This window comes from Gadus macrocephalus, chromosome 4, assembly GCF_031168955.1.
Source record: "Gadus macrocephalus chromosome 4, ASM3116895v1".
Classification (NCBI taxonomy): Eukaryota; Metazoa; Chordata; class Actinopteri; order Gadiformes; family Gadidae; genus Gadus; species Gadus macrocephalus.
The window spans coordinates 14,933,937-14,958,733 of NC_082385.1; the positions used below are offsets into that span (position 1 = coordinate 14,933,937).

The 24,797-nt window shown below is 43.7% G+C and overlaps 2 protein-coding genes across 3 annotated transcripts; one reads left to right on the plus strand and one right to left on the minus strand.

Moving 5' to 3' along the window:
* The first annotated feature begins 5,468 nt into the window (after positions 1–5,468).
* LOC132456178 (torsin-1A-like) lies at positions 5,469–8,404 on the plus strand. The gene is made up of 5 exons (XM_060050449.1): positions 5,469–5,778; positions 6,599–6,864; positions 6,961–7,136; positions 7,291–7,412; positions 7,807–8,404. Exons 2-5 carry the CDS (start codon positions 6,667–6,669, stop codon positions 8,034–8,036), a joined length of 726 nt encoding a protein of 241 aa, XP_059906432.1. The 5' UTR covers positions 5,469–5,778; positions 6,599–6,666; the 3' UTR covers positions 8,037–8,404.
* A 10,270-nt stretch (positions 8,405–18,674) lies between these two features.
* Positions 18,675–23,907, minus strand: LOC132456179 (torsin-1B-like). 2 transcript variants are annotated; one of them, XM_060050452.1, is made up of 5 exons: positions 23,775–23,907; positions 21,720–21,985; positions 21,442–21,617; positions 21,162–21,289; positions 18,675–19,596 (listed from the first exon to the last, which is right to left on the minus strand). In XM_060050452.1, exons 1-5 carry the CDS (start codon positions 23,782–23,784, stop codon positions 19,370–19,372), a joined length of 807 nt encoding a protein of 268 aa, XP_059906435.1. In that variant the 5' UTR covers positions 23,785–23,907; the 3' UTR covers positions 18,675–19,369. The 2 variants fall into 2 exon arrangements, with proteins under 2 accessions (XP_059906435.1, XP_059906434.1); XM_060050451.1 differs by having other exon boundaries at positions 18,795–19,596; positions 23,556–23,894.
* Positions 23,908–24,797: the final 890 nt, after the last annotated feature.

The window sequence follows — 24,797 nt, forward strand, 5'->3', positions numbered from 1 at the left end:
AGGAATCATATGCCCCTGTGTCCCTCAAGATTGTAACCGGGACTTTAACATCGCTACCAACTAGCGATACAAAACCACTTCTAATGAAAGGAACGTATGCTTCCAGAACATCTGGCTCACGGACAGAGGGAAACCCATTAGAAACACAGCCACTTCCCAGCGTATAGCTGCAGCCGCAGCTGGCTCAACATTATAGCTGCTCCCCCTATGTTTAGACCAGGGACGTGCACAGGGGGGTTGCTCAGGTTGCTTGGGCAACTGCCCATATGCCCTCCTCGACTCAGGTTGCCCTTCTGAGGAAAAAAAAAAAAAAGTTTTTTTTTTTTTTTAATCATTTAATGGATGCAGAATTTCATGTAGGCCTAGATAATAAAAATCGCCACTCGAAACATTTCATAAAGTATCCGTTGCCTCATTCAATTACGTTCGGGCACTGAGAGTGAAAGTCAGTAGGGGGAGGGCAAACTCTGCCGCGCGGCAACAGCCGCTTTTGCCGCCGCCCTTCCCCCATTGAAATTAATGGAGGCGGCGAGTTGCCGCGCGGGCGCGGCGTGTGAGCAGCGCTGCACGCGACCGGAACACCGGCACCTGTGAGACGACTGCCTTGATGTTCTCGGAAAAGGTGAATTTGAGATGTATAACAAACAAACAATCATCATCACGTTTTATGAAATGAATTACAATCTTCATAAATCCAGGCTCAGTTTGCCACGTAACGTTTACCCTAAATAATCAGACAGCTAGCTAGCTTGCAGACAAGCAGCCCGTTATCACATAGTCTACACATTCTTAGGCAAACTAAACTACATGTCTGCTGATAGTTAGTTTCTAACATTTCCTTTTAACAAGAAGAATAAATGATGGTAGTAATACATCACATGAATTCTTTCATTCAAAATGGTTCATGCCTAAATCTTATCACTATAGCCTATTGTTTGTTATTGTTAAGTGAAGCCGAAATGCCCAGTGAAAAGAGGAGGCTTCAGGAGAGAGAGAGACAACTAAAGGAGGCAGCTAAGAGGAGCACATTATTACAGGGTAGTGATGTGCTCCGAAAAAAATCCGAAATCAGTGTGGTCAAGAGCGGCTGTCTGACCTCCTCCTGCTGTCCATAGAGAAGGACATACCAATCGACAAAGAAGAGGTTCTGAAGGCTTCTCTTTTGAAGCTTTGCATTTTTAAAATGTCAATTTGGAGAAACTTATCAGTGACTTGATAGGATGTTGTTTAATTATGTTTGTGTTCATGTTATGTTCTTCTTCTTCAAGTCATGTTTTTCTGCATTATCGTTAGTAGTAGTTATTTCAGTGTTTTACTTATTTGTAATTATATATTAATAAAGACCCTGTTATTCTCAGTCCTTCATATAGCCTGCAAGTTTTTTTTTTGGGGGGGGGGGGGGGGGGGGGCCTTTTTTCAGGTCAGAGCAACTGCCCCTCAAAATACCTGTGCACGTCCCTGGTTTAGACCACAACACCGGACAATCAGCCTTCAAATGGCCCATCTCACGACAATAGTAACAGGCTCTACTGTTGTCAACATTGCTCCGTGAGTGAGACTCGGATCTAATCATGCCAGACGCCCCGGAACGCATCTGGTCAGCCGCCGCAACACCTCGCCTGTTTCCACCCCAGCCAGAATCATTGCGGCCGGGTGTGCGCTCTCTCACATCGCCCTTATGGAGCAGCACGTACTCATCTGCTGACACAGCCGCTTCTGCAGCAGAGGCAACCTTCCGTTCACTAATGTAGGTCGCAATCAAACCAGGTAGCGTATTCTTAAACTGCTCTAAAATTACTAACTCACACAACTCATCAAAAGTAGATATTTCAAGCGCAGCCAACCAACGTTTAAAATGGGTAGTTAAATCCCGGACAAATTCAACATAGGTCTGGCCACTTTCCCTTTCCCAAGCGCGAAAACGTTGGCGATATGCTTCAGGCACAAGCTCATAAGCCTTCAGCACTGCCGATTTTATTTTAACATAACTACCGCTATCAGCCGTGCTCATAGACGAATATGCCCCCTGCGCCTTACCTGTGAGCATGGACGCTGGAAGTGGGGGGGCTGCAGCCCCCCCTGGTGGCGAGAGGCTGAATGTGAAATGCAAAAAAAAACGTGGAAATAAATAAATGAATAAATATATCAGACTATTGTTATACTATTGTCATTTTATTTACATAACTCAAACAACATATTTGACTATAAATGTCACAAGCATGATTTGATTCACAAAATGTAGTACCACAAACACAGCATAACGACACAGCATTTAAAGTGTTCTACTCTGGACGTCATCAACTAGGCTAGCACTAGCATTTTGAACAGAGCTAAAAACAGCTGTTCATAACACTGTCTAATGCATAATATCAGTACCTTGTGCGTGTAATTAAATATTTGAGGTCTTAATTAAAGACATATTCTGAGAAATACTTTCATGTGTGATTCAATGAAGCACATTCACAATTTGGCCTTATGGTGTATTTCTAAAACCTCTGGTCTAATACAGGTTGGTTGTGATGACATCTCATTATAGCCTTTATCACATGATTACTAGGCATATAAATAACCAAGTGTACACCCTATCGAGAACGTTATTTATTTATGTTTGACCTTTCGCATTATGACGTCATCGGAACGTTTCTCAGCCCCCCCAACTGTGAATTACTTCCAGCGTCCCTGCCTGTGAGGACGCACTGGAGCAGCAGAGCACAGTCCTCATCAGACCAACCCCTCGCCGCGGAAACACGCTCAAAAAGCACAAAAAATGAGTCAGGATCCCTCTCATTAAACGGTGGCAACAGCCGCAAGTTGTTGATGTCAAAGGGCCGCGCACCGACCCCAGACACCTGCCCCTTCTGACTCTCAGCAGCCAGACGATAACCCTCCCGCTGGCGGATCACCTCCAGCTCTATTTGTTTTTTTGCTTCCATCTCACATTTAAATCTCTCATGTTCCAACTGCATTGAGAGGAGCTCCTTTTGCTGCTCAAACGTCAGCCCCTGGGTCTGAAAAGGCATGCCTACGGCAGGTGGAGAAGCTGGCACCGGGCCAGACGCAAGGACTCCCAGTTCAATAAGTTTTACCTTCAAAGCCATTTTAATATCTTCTTTACGCTTCCTTTCTATCCCGGCCACCGAATAATACTCCGACAGTTTCAACAGCTGTTCCTTTGTACACTTGTCCAAGGCCTCCTCTGACGGAGCCGCCACAAACGCTTCACATTCAGCCATCTCAAGACCACCACTAGGATTAAGCAAAACACACCGTTATGCCCGAACCGGACCAGCAAGACAGCGAAGTGTCCCCGTGCGCACTAAGAGGATGCCAGTTTGGAGTTTCCCCGCTAACTAAACATCAACCCCCTGACTAAACTCCCGGCTAGTCTTCATGCAGCGGGCAGTGGCGGGTACTTATGCACTAGAGACCGCTGACCCGGGAAAGCGACTAGCAAGCTAGCAACTCCCCCGAAATCACGGACATGCTCCCAAGACAATGCTTTAACCACTATGCCGCCACAACACTACCACGACCCCCGCAACGAACCCAAAGGGGAACGCCGCTATGCCTACCAGGGGAAAACTCCGCACCGCACTAAGATCCACACGCTGAGGACAACACTTGTCAACCGGCTTTTTGGTACTGGCATAAATTAAGTGAGCAACCCTGATACTCACCCTGATCCGTCAGCCCATGCACCATGAACTCTCCCCTTAACTACGGAAAAAAACACTCGCAAAATGAGCAACAACCGTTTCACCCTCAAGGCAAACAAACAAAGGCAAGGCAAACAAACAAAGGCAAAACAAAATCTACACTCAACTATTGCGCAAACCGAATGGACGAGCCCCCATTTGTCATAACCCGGCTCAAAGGCGATGACAAAAACGGGAGAGACGGTGCATTTACCAATATAAAATAAAGGTTTATTTCCGTACAAAACATAACTAAACAAAACCGCCAACGAAAACCCCAAAAGGTGTGGACGCCTGCAAGGAGCCAAGGAGTAGCGCCACCGACAGGCAATCAGCTGCTCTTTTATTCGGCTGGAGCACCGGTCCCAGGTGCTCCAGATCCAGCTGATGTCATCAGCTGATCACCTTAATGAGGATAGGTAGTCAATAAGTAGGCGGGGTCGTCACCTCAAACTCCGCATAAATAGACTCATCCCCCTGGACTCACTCTTTCCGCAATAATTGCACTATTGTACACTTTAATTTATCTTTAATTTATCTGTTTATAGAAGTTACTGTAAGGTTTTATAATATCGCACATTTTTATAGTATAATACCTGATTGTGATATGTATACATATTTTGTATTTAACGTTTTCTACTTATATTATTCTATATACCTGAGAGAGAGAGAGAGAGAGAGAGAGAGAGAGAGAGAGAGAGAGAGAGAGAGAGAGAGAGAGAGAGAGAGAGAGAGAGAGAGAGAGAGAGAGAGAGAGAGAGAGAGAGAGAGAGAGAGAGAGAGAGAGAGAGAGAGAGAGAGACACACACACACACACACACACACACACGTGTACGTAAGATTAGAGAGGTAGGTAGGCTTCGTAAGAATGAAACCACAATCCATTTAACAAGTCTGTCAATATGTGGAGGCCAAACCCAACAGGTAAACTGACTATAAACCAAACCATGTTCATGGACGATATATGCTGGACCAAAGCCTGAGCTGTTAACTGTAAAAAATGAGTTTTGCCTAGCGTCAGAGTTTATAAAAGGTGCCGATCAAAATAATTCTGCTAGATAAATTAAATGATGAAACTTAGGTCAGTTGAATGATTGTACATAGTTATGTTTCATAGATTTATGTTTGGTAATAAACAGTGTGACGTATGGGTGATTAAAGGAAAGGTTTATAGAAAGGTTTAGTAGTGAGCTGGTATCAAGTAGGCTGGAGAGCCAATGGTTATGTGGATTGTTATGCCGATGCTTATCGTTGCAAGCATGTTCATCTATGGCCTCATGGGCATATTTCTAATTACATATTTCTAATTACTGACACATACACCAATAATTCTCAAATGGGGGTACGCATACCCCTAGGGGTACTTTGGAGTACTGCATGGAGTACTCAGATTTCTTTTTGAGAACCACTGGCCTACACTGATGGTTCCTCGCTCTCCAAGCTGATTTGGAATTGAGCTTATGTTTGAGCTGCTTCAGAAATGTTATTGTTAGAACAGCTGGTAAGACTGAGATAAAGGAAACATTTGGAGATATAGCAGGAAGCTCGATGTGAAACATGATACATTTAGATTTGGAATTCAGCCCAGCTATTACAATTCGCACAAGCTTCCTTTTTTCAACAAACTAAATGTTTAACTAAAAACATCTGAGAACTTTTTTTAAATCGGTAGATTGGAACTAGCTATGTTGAACTTAACTTTATACAAATTACTGCGTTGTGTGCACACGGTCAGCCAAGGGATTGGTTGACATTCAGTGCGTACTGGCAGACCATCCCGACTGGTTTGACAAGTGAATGTAGTTTTTGGCTCCGACACACTGAACAGCTTCAGTGTCTGTCAACCTGTGATTGAGTTACACTAGTATGTTCTGGTAGCTCGAGAGTGGAAACTTTCACATTCTAATCTTTTCTAAAATTAATTCTATAATGCAACTTGCATTACTTTTGTTTTTGTTAGTGGGCACTTGCAGGGCCGATGATTTTTTTGGGGATCTCAAAGATTGGTTTGACAAAATAACAGCCCCCAATGAATACTGTAACAGGTAATGGATTACCCTTGACGGTAAAGGATATGGAAAAGGTAGGATAAAACATTGAAGGTCCTCCATGTAGGAGTGTGTCTTTATTAGGCTATTTCCTTTGTTTCATTTGTCAACTTAAAAAGGGGAAGGTATTTTCATTATTAATCCATTCAAATTTTGAACGCTCAGTGTATTTTTAAATTAAATGTATATCAAACGTTACCCAGTTCCATCATTGTTTATCTTGGGTCTTCAAGTCCTACTATGTCACAGCAGACCTTCTGTGGGGAGGCGGCACAGAGCCTGGTCACTTGTCTTGTTTGGGAGTAAAACCTTTGGCCTGTAGCCCAGGCAAGGGAATGTCACCTGAATCTGATCACCACCCACAGCCAGTTTAGGCTGAACAGGGCGACACTGCTTTGAGAGGCTGTGTGGGCTCTCTTGGACAGCAATACCTCTGGTGGACAACCACAACAGTTGCAGGGCGCTGTTGCTCTGAAGGAAATAGTTCTTTGGGTACGATGTATTGCGTCTTTTATGTCTTAAATCGGCAAGGAAATATATGCGGCTTCAGGTCGGTATCAAGTTGGAGCCAACCTCCACAGCTTCCACAGGGTCGTGCTGGAGGGTGAGGCTTCCTCTAGGCCAACAGGTGCTTCTGTTGTGACTGCTGTGGCGGCGGCACACCGTCCTGATCTGAGTTCACATTCTGTTTGTCTCTGCTGTATTCATTGCGAAACACATACAGTTTCAAAATCATTGACATGGGATTATTTTATTATTTGACTGTTACAACCAATTCCGATTCCGACTAAGTTATGCATTATTACTAGGCCTCTCAAGCAGCTGTGTGCTTTTTCTTATTCCTTTCACTTTAAGGTTTGGAGGCTGACCTGGGAAGAAATCTCTTTGGTCAACACATAGCTTCAGACGTCATCTTGAATGCTATGACTGGATTCATGAACAATGATAACCCAAAGAAGTCTCTGGTCCTCTCTTTCCATGGGACTACTGGCACGGGGAAGACTTTGGCCAGTCGGCTGATTGTCAAAAACATCTACAAGGAGGGGATGGACAGCCGCTTTGTCCACTTTTTTAACCCTGTAATTAATTTCCCGCATGCAAGCCAGGTTGAGACCTACAAGGTAGTCTTAATAATGTGTTTGTGATTCCACAGTGCCAGTAGCAGTTGAATGGTGCATGTTGTTCATTCTCTAATAACGGCTCCCATTCCTCCACAGTCTCAGTTACAGCATTGGATCAGAGGAAATGTCACCAACTGTGCCCATTCCATGTTCATCTTTGATGAGATGGACAAGATGCATCCTGGCATAATTGATGGCATAAAGCCATTTATGGACTACCAATACAAGCTGGATGGAGTGGCATATCAGAAAGCCATCTTCATCTTCCTCAGGTGAATACATCCTGCGTTATACATAGTACAATCTGAATAATCCCGATTGTTTAACAATTCCTGTAAAAGGGTACAAAAATTCATTGCCATGTGTGGTAGTCTTATGCACCTTATGCACAGGGGAATTAACCATGTTTGCTTACATTCCTGATAGTAATGCTGGGGGAAAAATCATCAGAGAGAGCACTTTGGTTTCCTGGAAAGCAGGAAAAAAAAGAGAGGAACTCAAGCTGGAGGATGTGAAGACAGCCCTGTCTTCGTTTGTTTTCGACTTTTGTAAGTCTGATACTTTAAGATGAGCGTTCTGTGAGGCTGGTGGTTGTGCTTTACCGTCCCTAATGGCCATGCATCACATAAGGGCCAATAATGAAAACCACACTCAAGTATATTATTGCAATTATCCCACGGTTACCAACAAAATAAAACATAATTAAAAACCTCAGCATCAAACTATTTTATGCGAACATGCATGCCTTATGTGAACATGCAAATTACTTCTGAATTAATTAATGTTAAATTCCTTATTTTAATGACAGTAACTGTTTCGAACTAGCTTCCAGGGATAACAGACGAAAAATTGCCTGTTTGGATAACTGGCAGGTTTACATAAATGCACTCAATGTGGACTCTCTAGTTTTACACCGTACAAATAATCATTCACTTTTTGCAGATGGAGAGAGTAATGTGGTGGACTTCTTCATCCCATTCCTGCCCCTGGAACGCCAGCACATTGTCCAGTGTATTATGGTTGAGATGGTTGCCATGGGCCTCCAGCCAGACCATAATAAGGCTTGTGAAATGGCAGATAAAATCGTAAATTACATTCCTGATGATGAGAGACGCATCTCTGTCTCGGGTTGCATGATGATTGCCAGGCGGCTGAGGTACTTCATGCAATAAAACAAGGAAGTTCCTCAGCCGGCTGGCTGAGGCGGCGGGCTTATTTCGCTTAGCCTCGCTACTTTAAGCTAGAGTTGCGTTCCATCAACGTGAATTAGGGACTCTCAGCTAAGTACCCATGGCAATTTTTCCGCCCAAACTAACCTGGTCGGTACCAGGCTAACTGTCAGGCTTACTTAATCTGTGTTTCAGAGAAGTCCCATCTGTCGGCAACAAGTGTACCGTCAGATGGTTCTGCCAAGCCCAGTCCTCACGATTTTGGCATAAATGTACATATGAATATAAAGTAGCCTAAAACAGCATATATTTTCACTAATATGATTAAATGATGCAAATAAAATAATAAAATGAATTGCTATCTATTGTTATCGTGAACACATTTTTATACAAAGCCATGCATTCTTAAAGCCATGCATTCTTAAACATGCAGTTGGGTGAGTGATCTAACATCTGCCCTGTAGTACGTGCGACCTGAGTCAACCTCCTTGGTAGCCTACGTCAATGAATTCTTGCCGTTGGCTTAATTTTGTAATTTCCTTTATAGAAATTAGGCCTAACAATTGACTTTTTATATAATAAATATGTCTTACAATATCCCTAGAACCCAAATATTACTTCCAACAACCCATGGTAAAGTTAATGCTTTAATTTTCCTATAAAGGCCGCTAAGAGGCTTAGGTGGGCTCCAGGCAGTTACGTGTCCTTCAATGAATCCAAGTCTGTTGATGAATATTGTTTGAGAGTTTATTAGAAGACCGAATGACAACTGATGAATGAAAGCATCTAGAGGGTAATGAAAACAAATAAATAAAAGATAAAGTGATGACGATGACAACGCTAATGAGGGTTGTTACTGACGGTTGTTTGACGCAACCCGGTATCACGCAATTGCGTGCTCCTGCGCACGAACGTTAATCTATTGAAGCGTGTTCCCGAGCACGATAGTCCGACTTTTTGCGTGTTACACAAAACGAAATGTAAACCAATGCATTCTGAATGGGAGTGTTCTAAGACAATTAACGTGCTCCACAAAACGGTACGAGAGAGAGAGAAAGAGAGAGCGGGAGGGACAGAGAGAGAGAGAGAGCAGAGAGAGGCTTCAGAAAGGGTGTGCGCAGATAGTACAGTGCACCCTAGTTATGTTTATGCCAAAACCTATATATATAATTAGGCTGTGGATATTGCAATAAGTTAAGAACACAACTTCGCACGTTGAGCACACAGCCGTGTGACTCGTTTATTTTGTAAAAAAGAAAACCGGAAAACAAAGCGTGCTGAAGGTAAACAAATCCAGCATGGTCTGTGACGTCATGAGACGCACGTAATCCTTAGGGACCGCGATCCCTGAACCACCAAGAACGTAAATGACATGCAGTAAACAACAACACAATTGAAAGAACAACACATAACGAAATACTGTAGGTGAATTATGTTACGGTCACTACAAGGCTATAATTATATTATTTAGCGTGTAATGAGACAATCTATAGCCAAATTGTCGAAGATGCCCGAGAATCTTCGGGGATATCAGCATGGGAAATCGGCGAATCAGACCCATGAAGGGGGGGGGGGGGGGGGACACGTTAGTTGAGGGGGGGGGGGGGGGACACACGTTTGTAGGGGGGGGGGGGGGGGGGGGGGGGGGGCACGCTCGACAACGAGAGTTGGTTTTTATTGAACGCTCGACAACGAGAGTTGTTTTTTATTGAACGAGACTTCAACACGGAACAGCTGCACGAAACGATGGTCACGTCACTCTCGGTGACGGTGTCGACAATAATGAACACACGAACAATGTTAATAGAACAACACACAACCACATAACATCCCGAACCCATTAACCCCACTTAATCCTAACAACAAAACAAGTTAACAAAAGCCCCATTTGTCAACTGAGAACCCCAATTCCCAGAATCCCCCGCGGCTCCGGAACACGGCGTAGCTTATATTAATCTTTATTATCTGAATGGGAAATGCAATATTTTCGGACAGATACACCATTAAACGCGTTTCTAATGACATTTCTAGCGAGAAATGTACATTTTCCTTACATAATCTTCAGTCAGTGAATGTGTATGATCTTTATTAATCTTTATTATCTGAATGGGAAATGCAATATTTTAGGACAGATACACCATTAAACGCGTTTCTAATGACTTTTCTAGCGAGAAATGTACATTTTCCTTACATAATCTTCAGTCAGTGAATGTGTATGATCTTTATTAATCTTTATTATCTGAATGGGAAATGCAATATTTTAGGACCGATTCACCGTTAAACGTGTTTCTAATAACATTTCTAGCGAGAAATATACTTTTTACTTGCATAATCTTCAGTCAGTGATTGTGTCTGATCTTTAGTTTTATAGTTATTAGGATTTGATCGGCTCGCTCGCATGTTTCAACGACGTCAGGTTGCTTTCGCTAAACTAGCAGCTCACGTGCTTCCTGCGTTTGTGTTATTAAACTGTTACTTTATGTAACTTTTAATGATATCATCTTGTTAGAAACACGTATATCTGAGAGCCAACCCAGTCGCCAAAAGCATACGTTGACAGTGTACTTTTCGTGAACACTGGATTACGTCGCATTTCAACATAAAATAGCGTGTTATACACACACACACACACACACACACACACACACACACACACACACACACACACACACACACACGCACACGCACAGACACACACACACAAGCACACACACGCACGCACAGACACACAGACACAGACACACACACACACACACACACACACACACACACACACACACACACACACACACGCACACACGCACACGGTGCATTTTGCTGCTAAAACAACAACAAAAAAATATTCCCTCAAATATTATTACTTTCAAAACGTTGGCCAAAATGGCCAATAATATAATTTTTTATTTGGGATGCTTCTAGGACATTTTGGGTGGATTTTGAACGGTATGTGGGGGGCACGTTTTTTTGCAGGACCTGGCAACCCTGCGCTGTTGCCCGAGATCTGGATCCACCCCGGCGTGGTGCCGTCTCCTTTTGACCTTTTGACCCGAGACTTCTGGGGGAATAGCTGAATCAATTCATTAGTCAATCAGAAGCATGTAAATATCGTCCCGGTGGCGTAAGAGGACGAACAAGGTGTCCTTCAACATCTACGCTTCCAGGAGATTGCAACGGTGACACACATGAGCATATTCGAACATGTTTAATGGTAGTAATTAGCTGTCGAAATTGGAGGCCTTAATCAATACTGAGCAGCTATTGATTTGCTTCCCGATAAAGATTTGTCACAAATGACATGTTATTTAGCATCTACACGTTGAGCTGAGTCCAATGACACCAAGAACGACACTCTAGCTAATGGTAACATGTATTTTACATGGTACACCTAGGTCTAGGACATGATCTCGGTGTAGCAAGAGGCCGAGCTTGATCTCATTGGACTCAGCTTAACGTGTAGATGCTAATTAACATGCAATTTGTCAAAAATCTCCATCGGGAAGCAAATCTATAGCTGGTCATTATTGATAAAGGCCTCCAAAATCGACAGCTAATTACTACCCCGAAACATATTCAAATATGATCATGTGTGGCACACACAATCGTCTCGAAACGTAGATGTCAAAGGACACCTTGTTTGCTCTGTTGCACTACCGGGAAGATATTTTCATACTTCTAATGGATTGATTCATATTTTAAGGTTCTCGGAGTGAGACTTTAAGTGGCTGCAGCAGAAGTGTTGAGACGAAAGATGATATCAAGAGATTTATAGAATATTCCCATTCACATTATGATTCTTCGTCGTAACATCCGACCAAACATCCTTTACATTCACAGAGCGAAGATTATGAAAGTCCAGGCTCAGCAAGTGCTCCATCTCGTTGCACCTGCACCCAGCGGCTCGCTTGCAAGATTTTGGCCTGCAGTTCTTCCCAGACCTACACCCTAGCCATCCAACATGCATATCTGAGAATCAGGCCTCTCTTTAATAATGACAAAAAGTTATGAGAGAAACACACATTAACTTTTTGTTATCTCATAAGCGGCGTGGTGCCGGCTCCTTTTGACCTTTTGACCCCCGACTTCAAAAACGTGGCCACAGGCCAGCTGTGTCTACACACCTTTAGCCACAAATGTACACCTCCATCCCACAAAAAATGGGGACTAGAAACGAACCTCTGTCTTATGTACATTTACTGCCCTCGGTCGGACCCCGAGGGCAGGAAGGGGGGGCCCTTCCTGCCCGAGACTTGGCCCGGTCAGACCCCGAGGGCAGGCCCCCCCTTCCTGCCCTCGGGGTCCGACCGGGCCAAGTTTCGGTGTGGAGGTCCCAGTTAGGCCCTAGAATAAGGTATTACAATTTCAGGGCGGTAGGACCTTCCTATCTCAAAAACTGTTTTTCCACCACATTCTGAACCATTAGGCCTTGCAGGCTACACTTCTGAGGGGCTTTGTCCAAATGACACTCCATTTGGGAAAACTTTTTTTCTCTAAGGGCTAGAACTCCAAATCTCGGATATGTCGTACACGGGGCCCCGGGAAATGTGTGTAAACATTTTAGCATCCCTAGCTATCTCGAAAAGGTCGGCAAAGGGGCGTGACCTCCAACAGTACAGTAAATGTACATAAGACAGAGGTTAGTTTCTAGTCCCCATTTTTTGTGGGATGGAGGTGTACATTTTTGGCTAAAGGTGTGTAGACACAGCTGGCCTGTGGCCACGTTTTTGAAGTCGGGGGTCAAAAGGTCAAAAGGAGCCGGCACCACGCCGCTTATGAGATAACAAAAAGTTGTTTGATTTTGGAGGCCTTTATCAATAATGACCAGCTATAGATTTGCTTCCCGATGGAGATTTTTGACAAATTACATGTTAATTAGCATCTACACGTTAAGCTGAGTCCAATGAGATCAAGCTCGGCCTCTTGCTACACCGAGATCATGTCCTAGACCTAGGTGTACCATGTAAAACACATGTTACCATTAGCTAGAGTGTCGTTCTTGGTGTCATTGGACTCAGCTCAACGTGTAGATGCTAAATAACATGTCATTTGTGACAAATCTTTATCGGGAAGCAAATCAATAGCTGCTCAGTATTGATTAAGGCCTCCAATTTCGACAGCTAATTACTACCATTAAACATGTTCGAATATGCTCATGTGTGGCACCGTTGCAATCTCCTGGAAGCGTAGATGTTGAAGGACACCTTGTTCGCGTCCTCTTACGCCACCGGGACGATATTTACATGATTCTGATTGACTAATGAATTGATTCAGCTATTCCCCCAGAAGTCTGGGGTCAAAAGGTCAAAAGGAGACGGCACCACGCCGGGGTGGATCCAGATCTCGGGCAACAGCGCAGGGTTGCCAGGTCCTGCAAAAAACGTGCCCCCCACATACCGTTCAAAATCCACCCAAAATGTCCTAGAAGCATCCCAAATAAAAAATGATATTATTGGCCATTTTGCCCAACGTTTTTAAAGTAATAATATTTGAGGGAATATTTTTTTGTTGTTGTTTTAGCAGCGAAATGCACCGTGTGCGTGTGTGCGTGTGTGTGTCTGTGTCTGTGTGTCTGTGCGTGCGTGTGTGTGCTTGTGTGTGTGCTTGTGTGTGTGTGTCTGTGCGTGTGCGTGCGTGCGTGTGTGTGTGTGTATAACACGCTATTTTATGTTGAAATGCGACGTAATCCAGTGTTCACGAAAAGTACACTGTCAACGTATGCTTTTGGCGACTGGGTTGGCTCTCAGATATACGTGTTTCTAACAAGATGATATCATTAAAAGTTACATAAAGTAACAGTTTAATAACACAAACGCAGGAAGCACGTGAGCTGCTAGTTTAGCGAAAGCAACCTGACGTCGTTGAAACATGCGAGCGAGCCGATCAAATCCTAATAACTATAAAACTAAAGATCAGACACAATCACTGACTGAAGATTATGCAAGTAAAAAGTATATTTCTCGCTAGAAATGTTATTAGAAACACGTTTAACGGTGAATCGGTCCTAAAATATTGCATTTCCCATTCAGATAATAAAGATTAATAAAGATCATACACATTCACTGACTGAAGATTATGTAAGGAAAATGTACATTTCTCGCTAGAAAAGTCATTAGAAACGCGTTTAATGGTGTATCTGTCCTAAAATATTGCATTTCCCATTCAGATAATAAAGATTAATATAAGCTACGCCGTGTTCCGGAGCCGCGGGGGATTCTGGGAATTGGGGTTCTCAGTTGACAAATGGGGCTTTTGTTAACTTGTTTTGTTGTTAGGATTAAGTGGGGTTAATGGGTTCGGGATGTTATGTGGTTGTGTGTTGTTCTATTAACATTGTTCGTGTGTTCATTATTGTCGACACCGTCACCGAGAGTGACGTGACCATCGTTTCGTGCAGCTGTTCCGTGTTGAAGTCTCGTTCAATAAAAAACAACTGTCGTTGTCGAGCGTTCAATAAAAACCAACTCTCGTTGTCGAGCGTGCCCCCCCCCTACAAACGTTTCTCCCCCCCCCCCCCCCCTTCAACTAACGTGTCCGCCCCCCCCCCCCCCCCCTTCATGGGTCTGATTCGCCGATTTCCCATGCTGATATCCCCGAAGATTCTCGGGCATCTTCGACAGTTTGGCTATAGATTGTCTCATTACACGCTAAATAATATAATTATAGCCTTGTAGTGACCGTAACATAATATACCTACAGTATTTCGTTATGTGTTGTTCTTTCAATTGTGTTGTTGTTTACTGCATGTCATTTACGTTCTTGGTGGTTCAGGGATCGCGGTCCCTAAGGATTACGTGCGTCTCATGACGTCACAGACCATGCTGGATTTGTTTACCTTCAGCACGCTTTGTTTTCTGGTTTTCTTTTTTACAAAATAAACGAGTCACACGGCTGTGTGCTCAACGTGCGAAGTTGTGTTCTTAACTTATTGCAATTTCCACAGCCTAATTATATATATAGGTTTTGGCATAAACATAACTAGGGTGCACTGTACTATCTGCGCACACCCTTTCTGAAGCCTCTCTCTCGCTCTCTCTCTCTCTCTCTCTCGCTCTCTCTCTCTCTCTCGCGCTCTCTCTCTCTCTCTGTGTCCCTCCCGCTCTCTCTTTCTCTCTCTCTCGTACCGTTTTGTGGAGCACGTTAATTGTCTTAGAACACTCCCATTCAGAATGCATTGGTTTACATTTCGTTTTGTGTAACACGCAAAAAGTCGGACTATCGTGCTCGGGAACACGCTTCAATAGATTAACGTTCGTGCGCAGGAGCACGCAATTGCGTGATACCGGGTTGTTTGACGGTAGTTTGACGGTAAACAGAAAATATAATCAGGAGCGCCACTAACCCCCTTTGTCTCTTACCCCCGCCTGCCTGAGTGCCCCGGTATATAGATTAAACGACACCCATGTGTCAATCAAACGGAAGTTACATGAACTAAAACAGTGTGAGTAACCCTTCGAAATAAACAACAAACAAACAGACCAAATATGCATTTTGGCCCCTACAATTCCAGGCAGTAATTATTATGTTTAAAATAATAATTACAAATTTGACATAGCAATCAACATAGTATATGAATACATTTTCTCGAACTTCTTTTTAATCCAATATACTGTATGTTGTCCAAGGAAAGAGTGATAAGTCAAAGTCAAGTGTTCAGGAACAAAGGGGTCAAGGGGTCAAAAGTCAGTTTGGGTCAGTCAATGATCCGCTGCCTCCTAGTAGGCAGACTTTGCTGATAGGCCTGGTCAGAAATCCGGTCTTTGACTCGATCCGAAGCTGACGTACAAGTCCCTTTTTGTCCATAATGGTATGGGATCTTGTCGCCCCATCGCGTTTGCTGTGAACGCACAAATCTTTCCCGACTGGGCAAAGCTGGCCAAAATCGCCAGTACAATCCCTGTGCCAGTGTTCCTGCGGAACGAGACTTTTCTCTCCAAAACAGGATTAAAACATCTATCAGAAACCGCCTAGCTGATGAAAAGGTGACGAGGCTGATGCACATATCGAGCCTTGGGCCGGGGTTGAAAGACTTCAACTTTTCGCGAGCAGCGGAGCACTTCCATGCCATGAAGTTGCGCCGAAAGTAGCCAGCAAGAATTGCAATTATAGAATTAATTATTTTTTACCCGTTTACCATTTTTGCCGAGAATGGCTGTTATGTTTCTTTGCCTAGGCTAATTTAATAAATGGCATTTATTGAAGCAACTTAGTTTGTGTCGTTTGTCGTTTAAATGTGGACTTTTGTTGATTATTTAATTATTAGTGAATAACTTCCGGAAGATATTCCAAATGTCCGATATTCTGGAATAGTGTCGGACATTTGTCCGCCCAAGAAAAAGTCTAGCGTGAACCCTGGTCCGATGGCTTGAAGCGTCCGAGGCGCCCTCGCGTCCAAATGGGAGATGGGCGACCACGGTTGTGATCGCCTCAGACCATTTCATAAAGTAGTCCATGGCCACGAGGACTCAGCGGTTGCCAGAGTCAGTGACCAGAAATGGCCCCATGACTTCCACCCCCATTTGCTCTATCAATGCCCCGGCAGGTACTGTTGGCAAGTGGCGTGGCACTGCTGGGGCCCCAGCAGTTGCAGGAGGTCGCCCTTCATCCTTGAGGTCATATCTCCTCAGGTAGACCAGCCTGTCAGGGAGCTGAAAGCAGCCCCATTGCATAGGAGCCACGTGTGGGAAGCATGGTCAGTGTGCGCCAGGAACCGTTTGCCTTGCAGATATGGCCTGAAGTGCCGCACAGCCACAACCACAGCCAGCAGCTCCTGTCGGGTCATATAGTAGGTGTGCTCAGCCCGACTCATTGCACGGCGGTATCAGGAAAGAACATGCTCCCCAGCCTTCCCCTGTTGTGAAAGGACTGCCCCGACTCAAATGTTGCTGGCATCGGCGTCCATGATGCAGGGCCGCTGGGCGTCGGGTATGCCCAGACTGGGGCTTGGTGTGGACCGCCTGTGGCCAGGTGAAGGCTGTAGCACAGGCATTGTCCTGGTTGGTCCCCACGCCGAGGGTGATGGCAGCCCAATGGGTCAAGGCCGAAGATGTCCCGGTCCCGGATGACCAGGCCAGAACTCGCGCTTTACCACCTAGGGCCCTCTTTTATCGGTCTGAAACAAAAGTGAGAAGCGCCAAGCGCAAGTAGCTTTGCGGGCGGTTCTATGGCGATGTCGCTATTTTACCGGCGCAATAATGACTCTTGCGCCCGGCGCAAATCTAAAAAGGGTTGGTCTGAAGTAGCCTAATTACCCGAAGGTGTGGTTTGGGCGTAACGTGCAATAAAGTTTATATTTTGACACGTCGTCTGCAGTCTCCAATGAGACAGATGCACATGCATTTCAAACTTCAAATGGCTCAGTTTATGGCCAAATGATATGGCCTAATTCACACATGGAATAAGGTTTTCTTCCACAACTTCAGAAATACTAACTAACCCGTCCTCTCATAAATGTCGCTAAAGAAAACTTAACACACATATGATATGCGGTAACTGTGGTTCTATTTAATGATGTACGCAATACATTATAAACATCGTTTCTTATCAGTATAGAATGCATTAACGTTATCGACTTGTGTTCCTAATATGCATGTGTCCCTCCCCCCGTTAATATACATTGCCATGGACTGTATTATGCGCTACTTGTTTAGTTTGCGTGTGTTTAAACAGATGGACGCACACACGCACGCCCAAATTCATTAATTATTTTACAGATACACACACGCACACCTGCATTCATTCATTCTTTTTAACACTCACTTGCAGTAAAACAATGTTTTCTCACGATCAAATACTCATCAATCCTAAAAGTTATGGGCATGTACACGATGTCTGTGTTAAGGGAATATGTGTTTGCTGTACGGTGTTTGCAGATGCATTGATTTAAAAGTGTATTCGCGAGGTGCACAAGCAACATTATGCATGCGCCCTTAAAATAGCATCTGAACAACGCGCCGCTGACTTTAAACCAGGTATTTCCTGGTTTGTGGCGCAAGTGGTTTCTGAAACTGCAAAATAGCACCAGGGAACGTTTGTGCCAGAACACGCCTCCTCATTTCGTCAAACTGCCCCTTGGAACGCTCTGCGCCAGTGGCAAACTAGCAACGACACATGCGCCAGTGAGAAAGTAAATTGCGCCGGATGCAAGATAGGGCCCCAAGTCCCATCAACAGTCAGGCCAATAGAGCCGCCCCCGGAGGCAGTGCAGGGTCTTGGCGTTCCCGTAGTGCCCCACACCCAAAAAGCCGTGGACGATCTTGAGGACCTGCAGACGAAGCACAAGGGGCACCAGCAGTTGCAGGAGATCGCCCTTACCCCTGGGGTCATACCACCTCCGGAACACCACCCTGTCAGGGAGCTGAAAGCATACATGGCCTGAAGGGCCGTACCACCGTGACCACAGCCATCAGCTCCCGTCGGGTCACACAGTATTTGCAAATTGCATAACTACTCAAGGTGTGTGTGTTTGTGTGTGAGTGAGTGAGTGAGTGAGTGAGTGAGTGAGTGAGTGAGTGAGTGAGTGAGTGAGTGAGTGAGTGAGTGAGTGAGTGAGTGAGTGTGTAAGGATGAGTTGACCTTGTCGACGGCTCAATGAAGGGTCTACACAGGACACTAATACATCATGGTGTTTGTATTCCATTAAGATGGAGGTCAAGGTTAGCCTGGGGACCATCTGATCAAGTGACCACACACAGAAAGTCACGTGATCAGGACGGTCTCCAGGCTAGGTCCAAAGGGTCTTGCACTCATCATGCTATGCCAAAGAAAACTACAATCAACATACATGACAATTTCCTTTTATTTTTGTTGTTTATAACCTAAAAGTTTCAGTTGGAAACATCTGATTTGCCTACATTATATTGTTTAAAAATGATGTTCCAAACCAATGTATTCAACTCAATATATTGCAAATATCAAATATTTTTTAATCTGTGTGGAAAACTAAAAGATTATGCAAGCTTAAACTGTACAATTTGTTGCTGATTGAAACATACTTTCCCTTAAATAATTGATCTTCTTGTTCAATGGCAATAGGATACCATCACTGTTTTCACATAATGTACATAAATTCTCCTGATTTCAGACATGAAGGCATGTTGGAAAGAGCCAACCCAAATCTTTTCATATTCTCCAATGTTTTTTGATTAGTTAGCTTAGTGTTGACAAAATAGGATGATAACTATGGCCTGGAGATCATCCTGATGACGCTACCTCACATTATGTTTCACTACACGGACATCTAGCCGTTAATTTCGTTTTCAGTGGGCAGGAGTTATTCCATTGACATACCAGTCCTTCAGCCAATCAGTGTAACACAACATCTGACGCCACCACTTGTTTGATTACATGAAGAATCTCAGTCGGCTGGCAAGCCTCTTGCAACCCGAGACAGAGAAGAATTTCTCATCCTTAGGAAAATAGTTTAGGATTTCGTCTGCCAATTCACAGGCCTTCTCATGTTCTGGTTCGTGGCCCATGGCTTTCATCTCAACCATAATACACTGGACAATGTGCCGGCGTTCCAAGGGCAGGAATGGGATGAAGAAGTCCACCACGTTACTCACTCCACCTGCACAAAGTGAATGATAATTCGCACAATGTAAAGCTAAATAGGAAATGAAAACTATTATATGACTGTTAGAGAGTCCACATTGAGCCTGCTTTTTTTTTATGTAATCATGCCAGTTATCCAAATAGGCAATTTTTGATCTGTTATCCCTGGAAGCTAGTTAAAAACGGATACTGCCATTAAAATAAGGCAATCATGAATTTAGACGTAACTTGCATGCTCACATAAGCCATGGTTGTTTGCATGAAATAGTTTGAACATCAGATTGAAGAGGAACAAGGCGGTTTCCGGACGTGGAACTACGGACCTGCTCTACGGACCAGCCCCCTGGAGGGGGCCTGATAGTATGCCCATCCGGTCGGCATGTGTTTTGTGGATCTGGAGAAGCCGTATTACTACGTATTTTTGATATCGAGGAGTAGTCGTAGTGGGGAGGGGTTGCAGTTCAGTGGTCTGAGGATCTCATCACTGCTTTTTGCAGATGATGTGGTCCTGAGGCATCCTCGGCCTGTGACCTTCAGCACTAACTGGATTGGCTCGAAGCTGAGTTTGAAGCGGCTGGGATGAGGATCAGAACTTCTAAACTGAGCCCATAACTCTCAACAGGAAACCGGTGGATAGCACACTCTGGGTAGGAAATTTGTCCTTAGCCCAATTGATAGAGTTCAAGTACCAAGTACCTCAGGCTCCTCTGCTGAGAAACGAGTCAGTTGAGGTGGTTCGGGCATCTGGTAAGGATGCCCACTGGGCATCTCCCTAGGGAGGTGTTCCAGGCACGTCTAGTAGGAAGGAGACCTCGGGGAAGACCCAGGACTAGGTGGAGAAATTATATCTCAACACTGGCCTTGGAACGCCTCGGGATCCCCCCGTCAGAGCTGGTCAATGTGGTCCGGGAAAGGGAAGTCTGGGGCCCCCAGCTTGAGCTGCTGCCCCAGCTCTGGGTCACGGTCCGCTCTGGACAGCTCAAATCCAAGCCAATGTAGAGCGGAGTCTGAACTGGTTTCACCTAGCCAGGTTTCCGTGAAACGTAAAACGGAAGATGAAAAAAACTCTCTGCACTTCCCCACCAGTAACTTGAGGTTTTGCAGGTTGTTGCACAGTGAACGCAAGTTTGAGAGAACTAATGGAGTATGATGTCCCCTTCCCCGGAGGCGAACCAACGCTCCCGCACGTTTTCCCCTCTGTCTGCGTTTCACTGCGTGAGCGAGGGTGAGTAATCCCCGTGACAATAATGTCCATTAATTCCAAGGATGGAAAGAGAAATTTCGGAAGTAAATCCACAGGAGTTGTTTCCTTGATGTTAATTAGCTTTTATCTAGTAAATGAGCTCTGGGTATCGTAACAAAACACTAAGTTTACAAACAAAACAAAACAAAATAGCCCAGATCTAAGAACCGAGGTAGCCATCTGCGGCACCATCAGTTGATCCCTGCTGATTGGCAGGAAGCGATGCAACGACACACCACACACCGTCATTAGTGGCCTTACATGATGCATGGCCACTAATGATGGTAAAGCACAACCTCAAGCCTCACAGAACGCTCATCTTAAAGTATCAGACTTACGATATATGAACAAAGGGCAAGAAAGGGAAAGGGCAGTCTCCATATCCTTCAGCTTGAGTTTCTCTCTCTTTTTTCCTGCTTTCAAGGAATCCAAAGTGGTCTGTGTGATGAATGTACTCCCATTGTTACTATCAGGAAGGTAAGAAAACGGTTAATTTCCGTGTGCATAAGGTACATGTGACTACTACACATAGCAATTACTTTTTCCACCCTTTTACAGTAATTTTTCATCAAAAATGATTATTCAGATTGAACTATGTATAACATAGGATGTATTCACCTGAGGAAGATGAAGATGGCTTTCTGATATGACACGCCATCCAGCTTGTATTGGTAGTCCATAAATGGATTTATGCCATCAATTACGCCAGCATGCATCTTGTCCATCTCATCAAAGATGAACATGGAACGGGCACAGTTAGTAACATTTCCTCTGATCCAATGCTGTAACTGAAACTGTTGAGGAATGGGAGACTGCTATTAGAGAATGGACGACATGCACCAGTCAACTGGTCTTGGCAAAGGTCAGTGGAATCACAAACACATTATTCAGACTACCTTATAGGTCTCAACTTCATTGATGTGTGGGAAATGTATTGCAGCGTTAAAGTAATGGACAAAGCGGCTGTCCATTCCCTCCTTGTAGATGTTTTTTACAATCAGCTCACAGGCCAAATTCTTCCCTGTCCCAGGTCTCCCATGGAAAGAGAGGACCATAGGCTTCTTGGGGTTGTCATTGTTCATTAATCCATCCACAGCTTTCATGATGACCTCTGCAGCTATATGTTGACCAAAGAGTCTGCTTTTCAGGTCAGCCTTCAAACCTTAAAGTGAAAGGGCAGGGAAAAGGACACAGCTGTTTGAGATAGAAAGTAATAATGCGTATATTAGTCATCGGCATTGGTCGTAACAGTGAAATAATAAAATAATCCCTTGTCAATGATTATGAACCTCTATGTGTTTCGCAGTGAATCCACATTGAGCCTGCTTTTTTTTTTATGTAATCATGCCAGTTATCCAAATAGGCAATTTTTGATCTGTTATCCCTGGAAGCTAGTTAAAAACGGATACTGCCATTAAAATAAGGCAATCATGAATTTAGACGTAACTTGCATGTTCACATAAGCCATGGTTGTTTGCATGAAATAGTTTGAACATCAGATTGAAGAGGAACAAGGCGGTTTCCGGACGTGGAACTATGGACCTGCTCTACGGACCAGAGACAAACAGAATGTGAACTCAGATCAGGACGGTGCGCCGCCGCCACAGCAGCCAAAACAGTAGCACCTGGTGGCCAAGAGGAAGCCTCACCCTCCAGCACGACCCTGTGGAAGCTGTGGAGGTTGGCTCCAACTTGATACAGACGCAGTACATTGTACCTAAAGAGCTGTGTCCTTCAGAGCAACAGCGCCCTGCAGCTGTTGTGGTCGTCTTTTGAAAGTGATTACAAAGATTTTAGTCCCTCTACCTTGTGGTTCTCAAGAAGTCATAGGGGATGGAACCCATTGTAGATCTGAAGAAAAAATAATTTCAATCCTTTGTCGTATCGTGGTTTCAGGCTAGGTATGACTCGAAGAGTGGTTAATGTTCAACACGTGGTTGATTCAGAGACATAATGCAAAAAAAAAATTGCATTCTGGAGGTGGTTCATGAAGCATCTATCCAACACAGACAAGAATTCTGTTTATATTAGCAGTGGGCGGAATGGTAAATAAGCCACACCTACAGGTTTTAATTTACTCAGGTAAACCTGGGGGGAAATGACAAAGAGGCCAGGTTTGTAGTGTCTTATCTTCTTATTTTCCAGGTGTAGCCTCTAAGCTTCACTTACAATCATAAAAGTGTTATAATAACATAACTATCGTCTCTGGTTTTGGTGCCATAAAGTGATCATCCACCAAATAACGAGTGCCATACACAGGAGCACAGCCTGTCAAAGCTGTATTATATTTGGAAACCAAATTTCGGTGCTTCTATTTGTATCAATAATGGACAATTGAAAATAAAGCTGAGTTGACTTTGACTTTGAAACTAGAATATTGGTAATTAACCAATAAAAAAGAAAAAAATAACTGCATTATTTACCTGCTCTGTTCCCTATTACAACTAATCCAGTCCTTATCAACAGGTTTTTTAAACTACAAAAACGGTCAGTCACTTTTTGGGACAGATGCCCAGGCTCTCTGCCACCTCCCCACAGGCCTTAAAGACCCAAGATAAACCATGATGGAACTGTTTAACGTTTGATATATATTTATTCAGAAAATACCTTGAGCATTCAAAATACGAATTGATTAATACTGAAAATACCTTCCCCTTTTTAAATTGACAACTGAACAGAGGAAACAATAAATACACACTCCTACATGGAAGACCTTTAATGTTTTATCCTACCTTTCCCCACTCCTCTACCGTCAAAGGAAATCCCATCCTCATTACATTCTTCGTTGGATGGTGTTAATTTGTCATACCAATCTTTGAAAATACTAAAAAAGGCATCGATCCTGCAAGTGCACACTAACAACAACAAAAGTACTACGAGATTCTTTCTGTTTCTGGAATTCATTTTGATAGGGATGTGATGTGAAAGCAGAGTGTCCACTCTCGAGCTACCAGAACACATTAGTTAAACTCTTGTCCGTGTTGGAGCCAAAAGGTGCGTTGACTTGTCAAACCAGTCCAGATGGTCTACCAGTACGCACTGAATGTCGACCAATCCCTTGGCTGAGCGTCTGTGCACAACTCACTCATTTGCATAAAGATAAGTGAAGTTCAACATAGCTAGTTAAAATCTATTTTCAAAAAAGGAAGCTTGTGCGAATTGTGATAGCTGGGCTGCATTCCAAACCTAAATGTATCATTATTCACATCAAGCTTCCTGCTATATCTCCAGATGATTTCCTTTATCCCTGTCTTGCCCGCTGTTCAGACTGTAATATTTCTGAAGCAGCTCAAACAGAAGCTCAATTCCAAATCAGCTGTGTAGGCTAGTGGATCTCAAACTAGGTCCGGTGGATAAAACATTTTTGGGAGTAAAATAAATAAAATTAACATAATAATGTATGTGTGTCCTATTTAGCAGTCTAGAGATGAACATTAAAGGGTGCAAATAGGCCTACTCACAATTTAGTGAGAAACATGGGCCTGTGCTTAATGCAACTGTTGGCTAATTTTTTTAATATATCTTTCTTAAAACTTTTTCATAAATTCTCCCTTCTCCCTGTTATCAGATTTAGGTTTCAACCGCTTCAACACTTTTCTATTGTCTAACTTTCAGAATTGAAACTTGCTCAGGATAAAAAAAAAAACTTTTTTTTTACCTTAAAGGGACACTGTAAAAATTACTCCCATCTAGTGGTACAATTGTATATTGCATTCAAACTAATAGTGCTTGCTTGTTAAAAAAGTACGGTGTGTGCCTAGAAGCTGTGTCATGACATCCAATACTACCTCATCGAGTCATTCGAGTGATGGGGTTGAGGTTCGTTATTTCAAACAAATTTCAAACTGCATTGAATCATTAGTGTAAGCCAGTGATTTTCAACCTTTTTTGAGCCGCGCCACACTTTTTACATTTACAAAATCCTGGGGCACACCACCAACCAAAATGAAATAAAATTACACTCTAACACAGTA

What these genes read in the sequence shown, in the direction of transcription:
- LOC132456178 (XM_060050449.1), top strand. Translation starts at nt 6,667, where the DNA reads ATGACTGGATTCATGAACAATGATAACCCAAAGAAGTCTCTGGTCCTC. An exon ending in GCCAGGTTGAGACCTACAAG is followed by an intron (nt 6,865 to 6,960) that starts GTAGTCTTAATA and finishes ATTCCTCCACAG; the next exon opens with TCTCAGTTACAGCATTGGAT. An exon ending in GCCATCTTCATCTTCCTCAG is followed by an intron (nt 7,137 to 7,290) that starts GTGAATACATCC and finishes CATTCCTGATAG; the next exon opens with TAATGCTGGGGGAAAAATCA.
- LOC132456179 (XM_060050451.1), bottom strand. Translation starts at nt 23,784, where the DNA reads ATGTGTTCTGGTAGCTCGAGAGTGGACACTCTGCTTTCACATCACATC. An exon ending in ATGAAGTTGAGACCTATAAG is followed by an intron (nt 21,618 to 21,719) that starts GTAGTCTGAATA and finishes ATTCCTCAACAG; the next exon opens with TTTCAGTTACAGCATTGGAT. An exon ending in GCCATCTTCATCTTCCTCAG is followed by an intron (nt 21,290 to 21,441) that starts GTGAATACATCC and finishes CCTTCCTGATAG; the next exon opens with TAACAATGGGAGTACATTCA.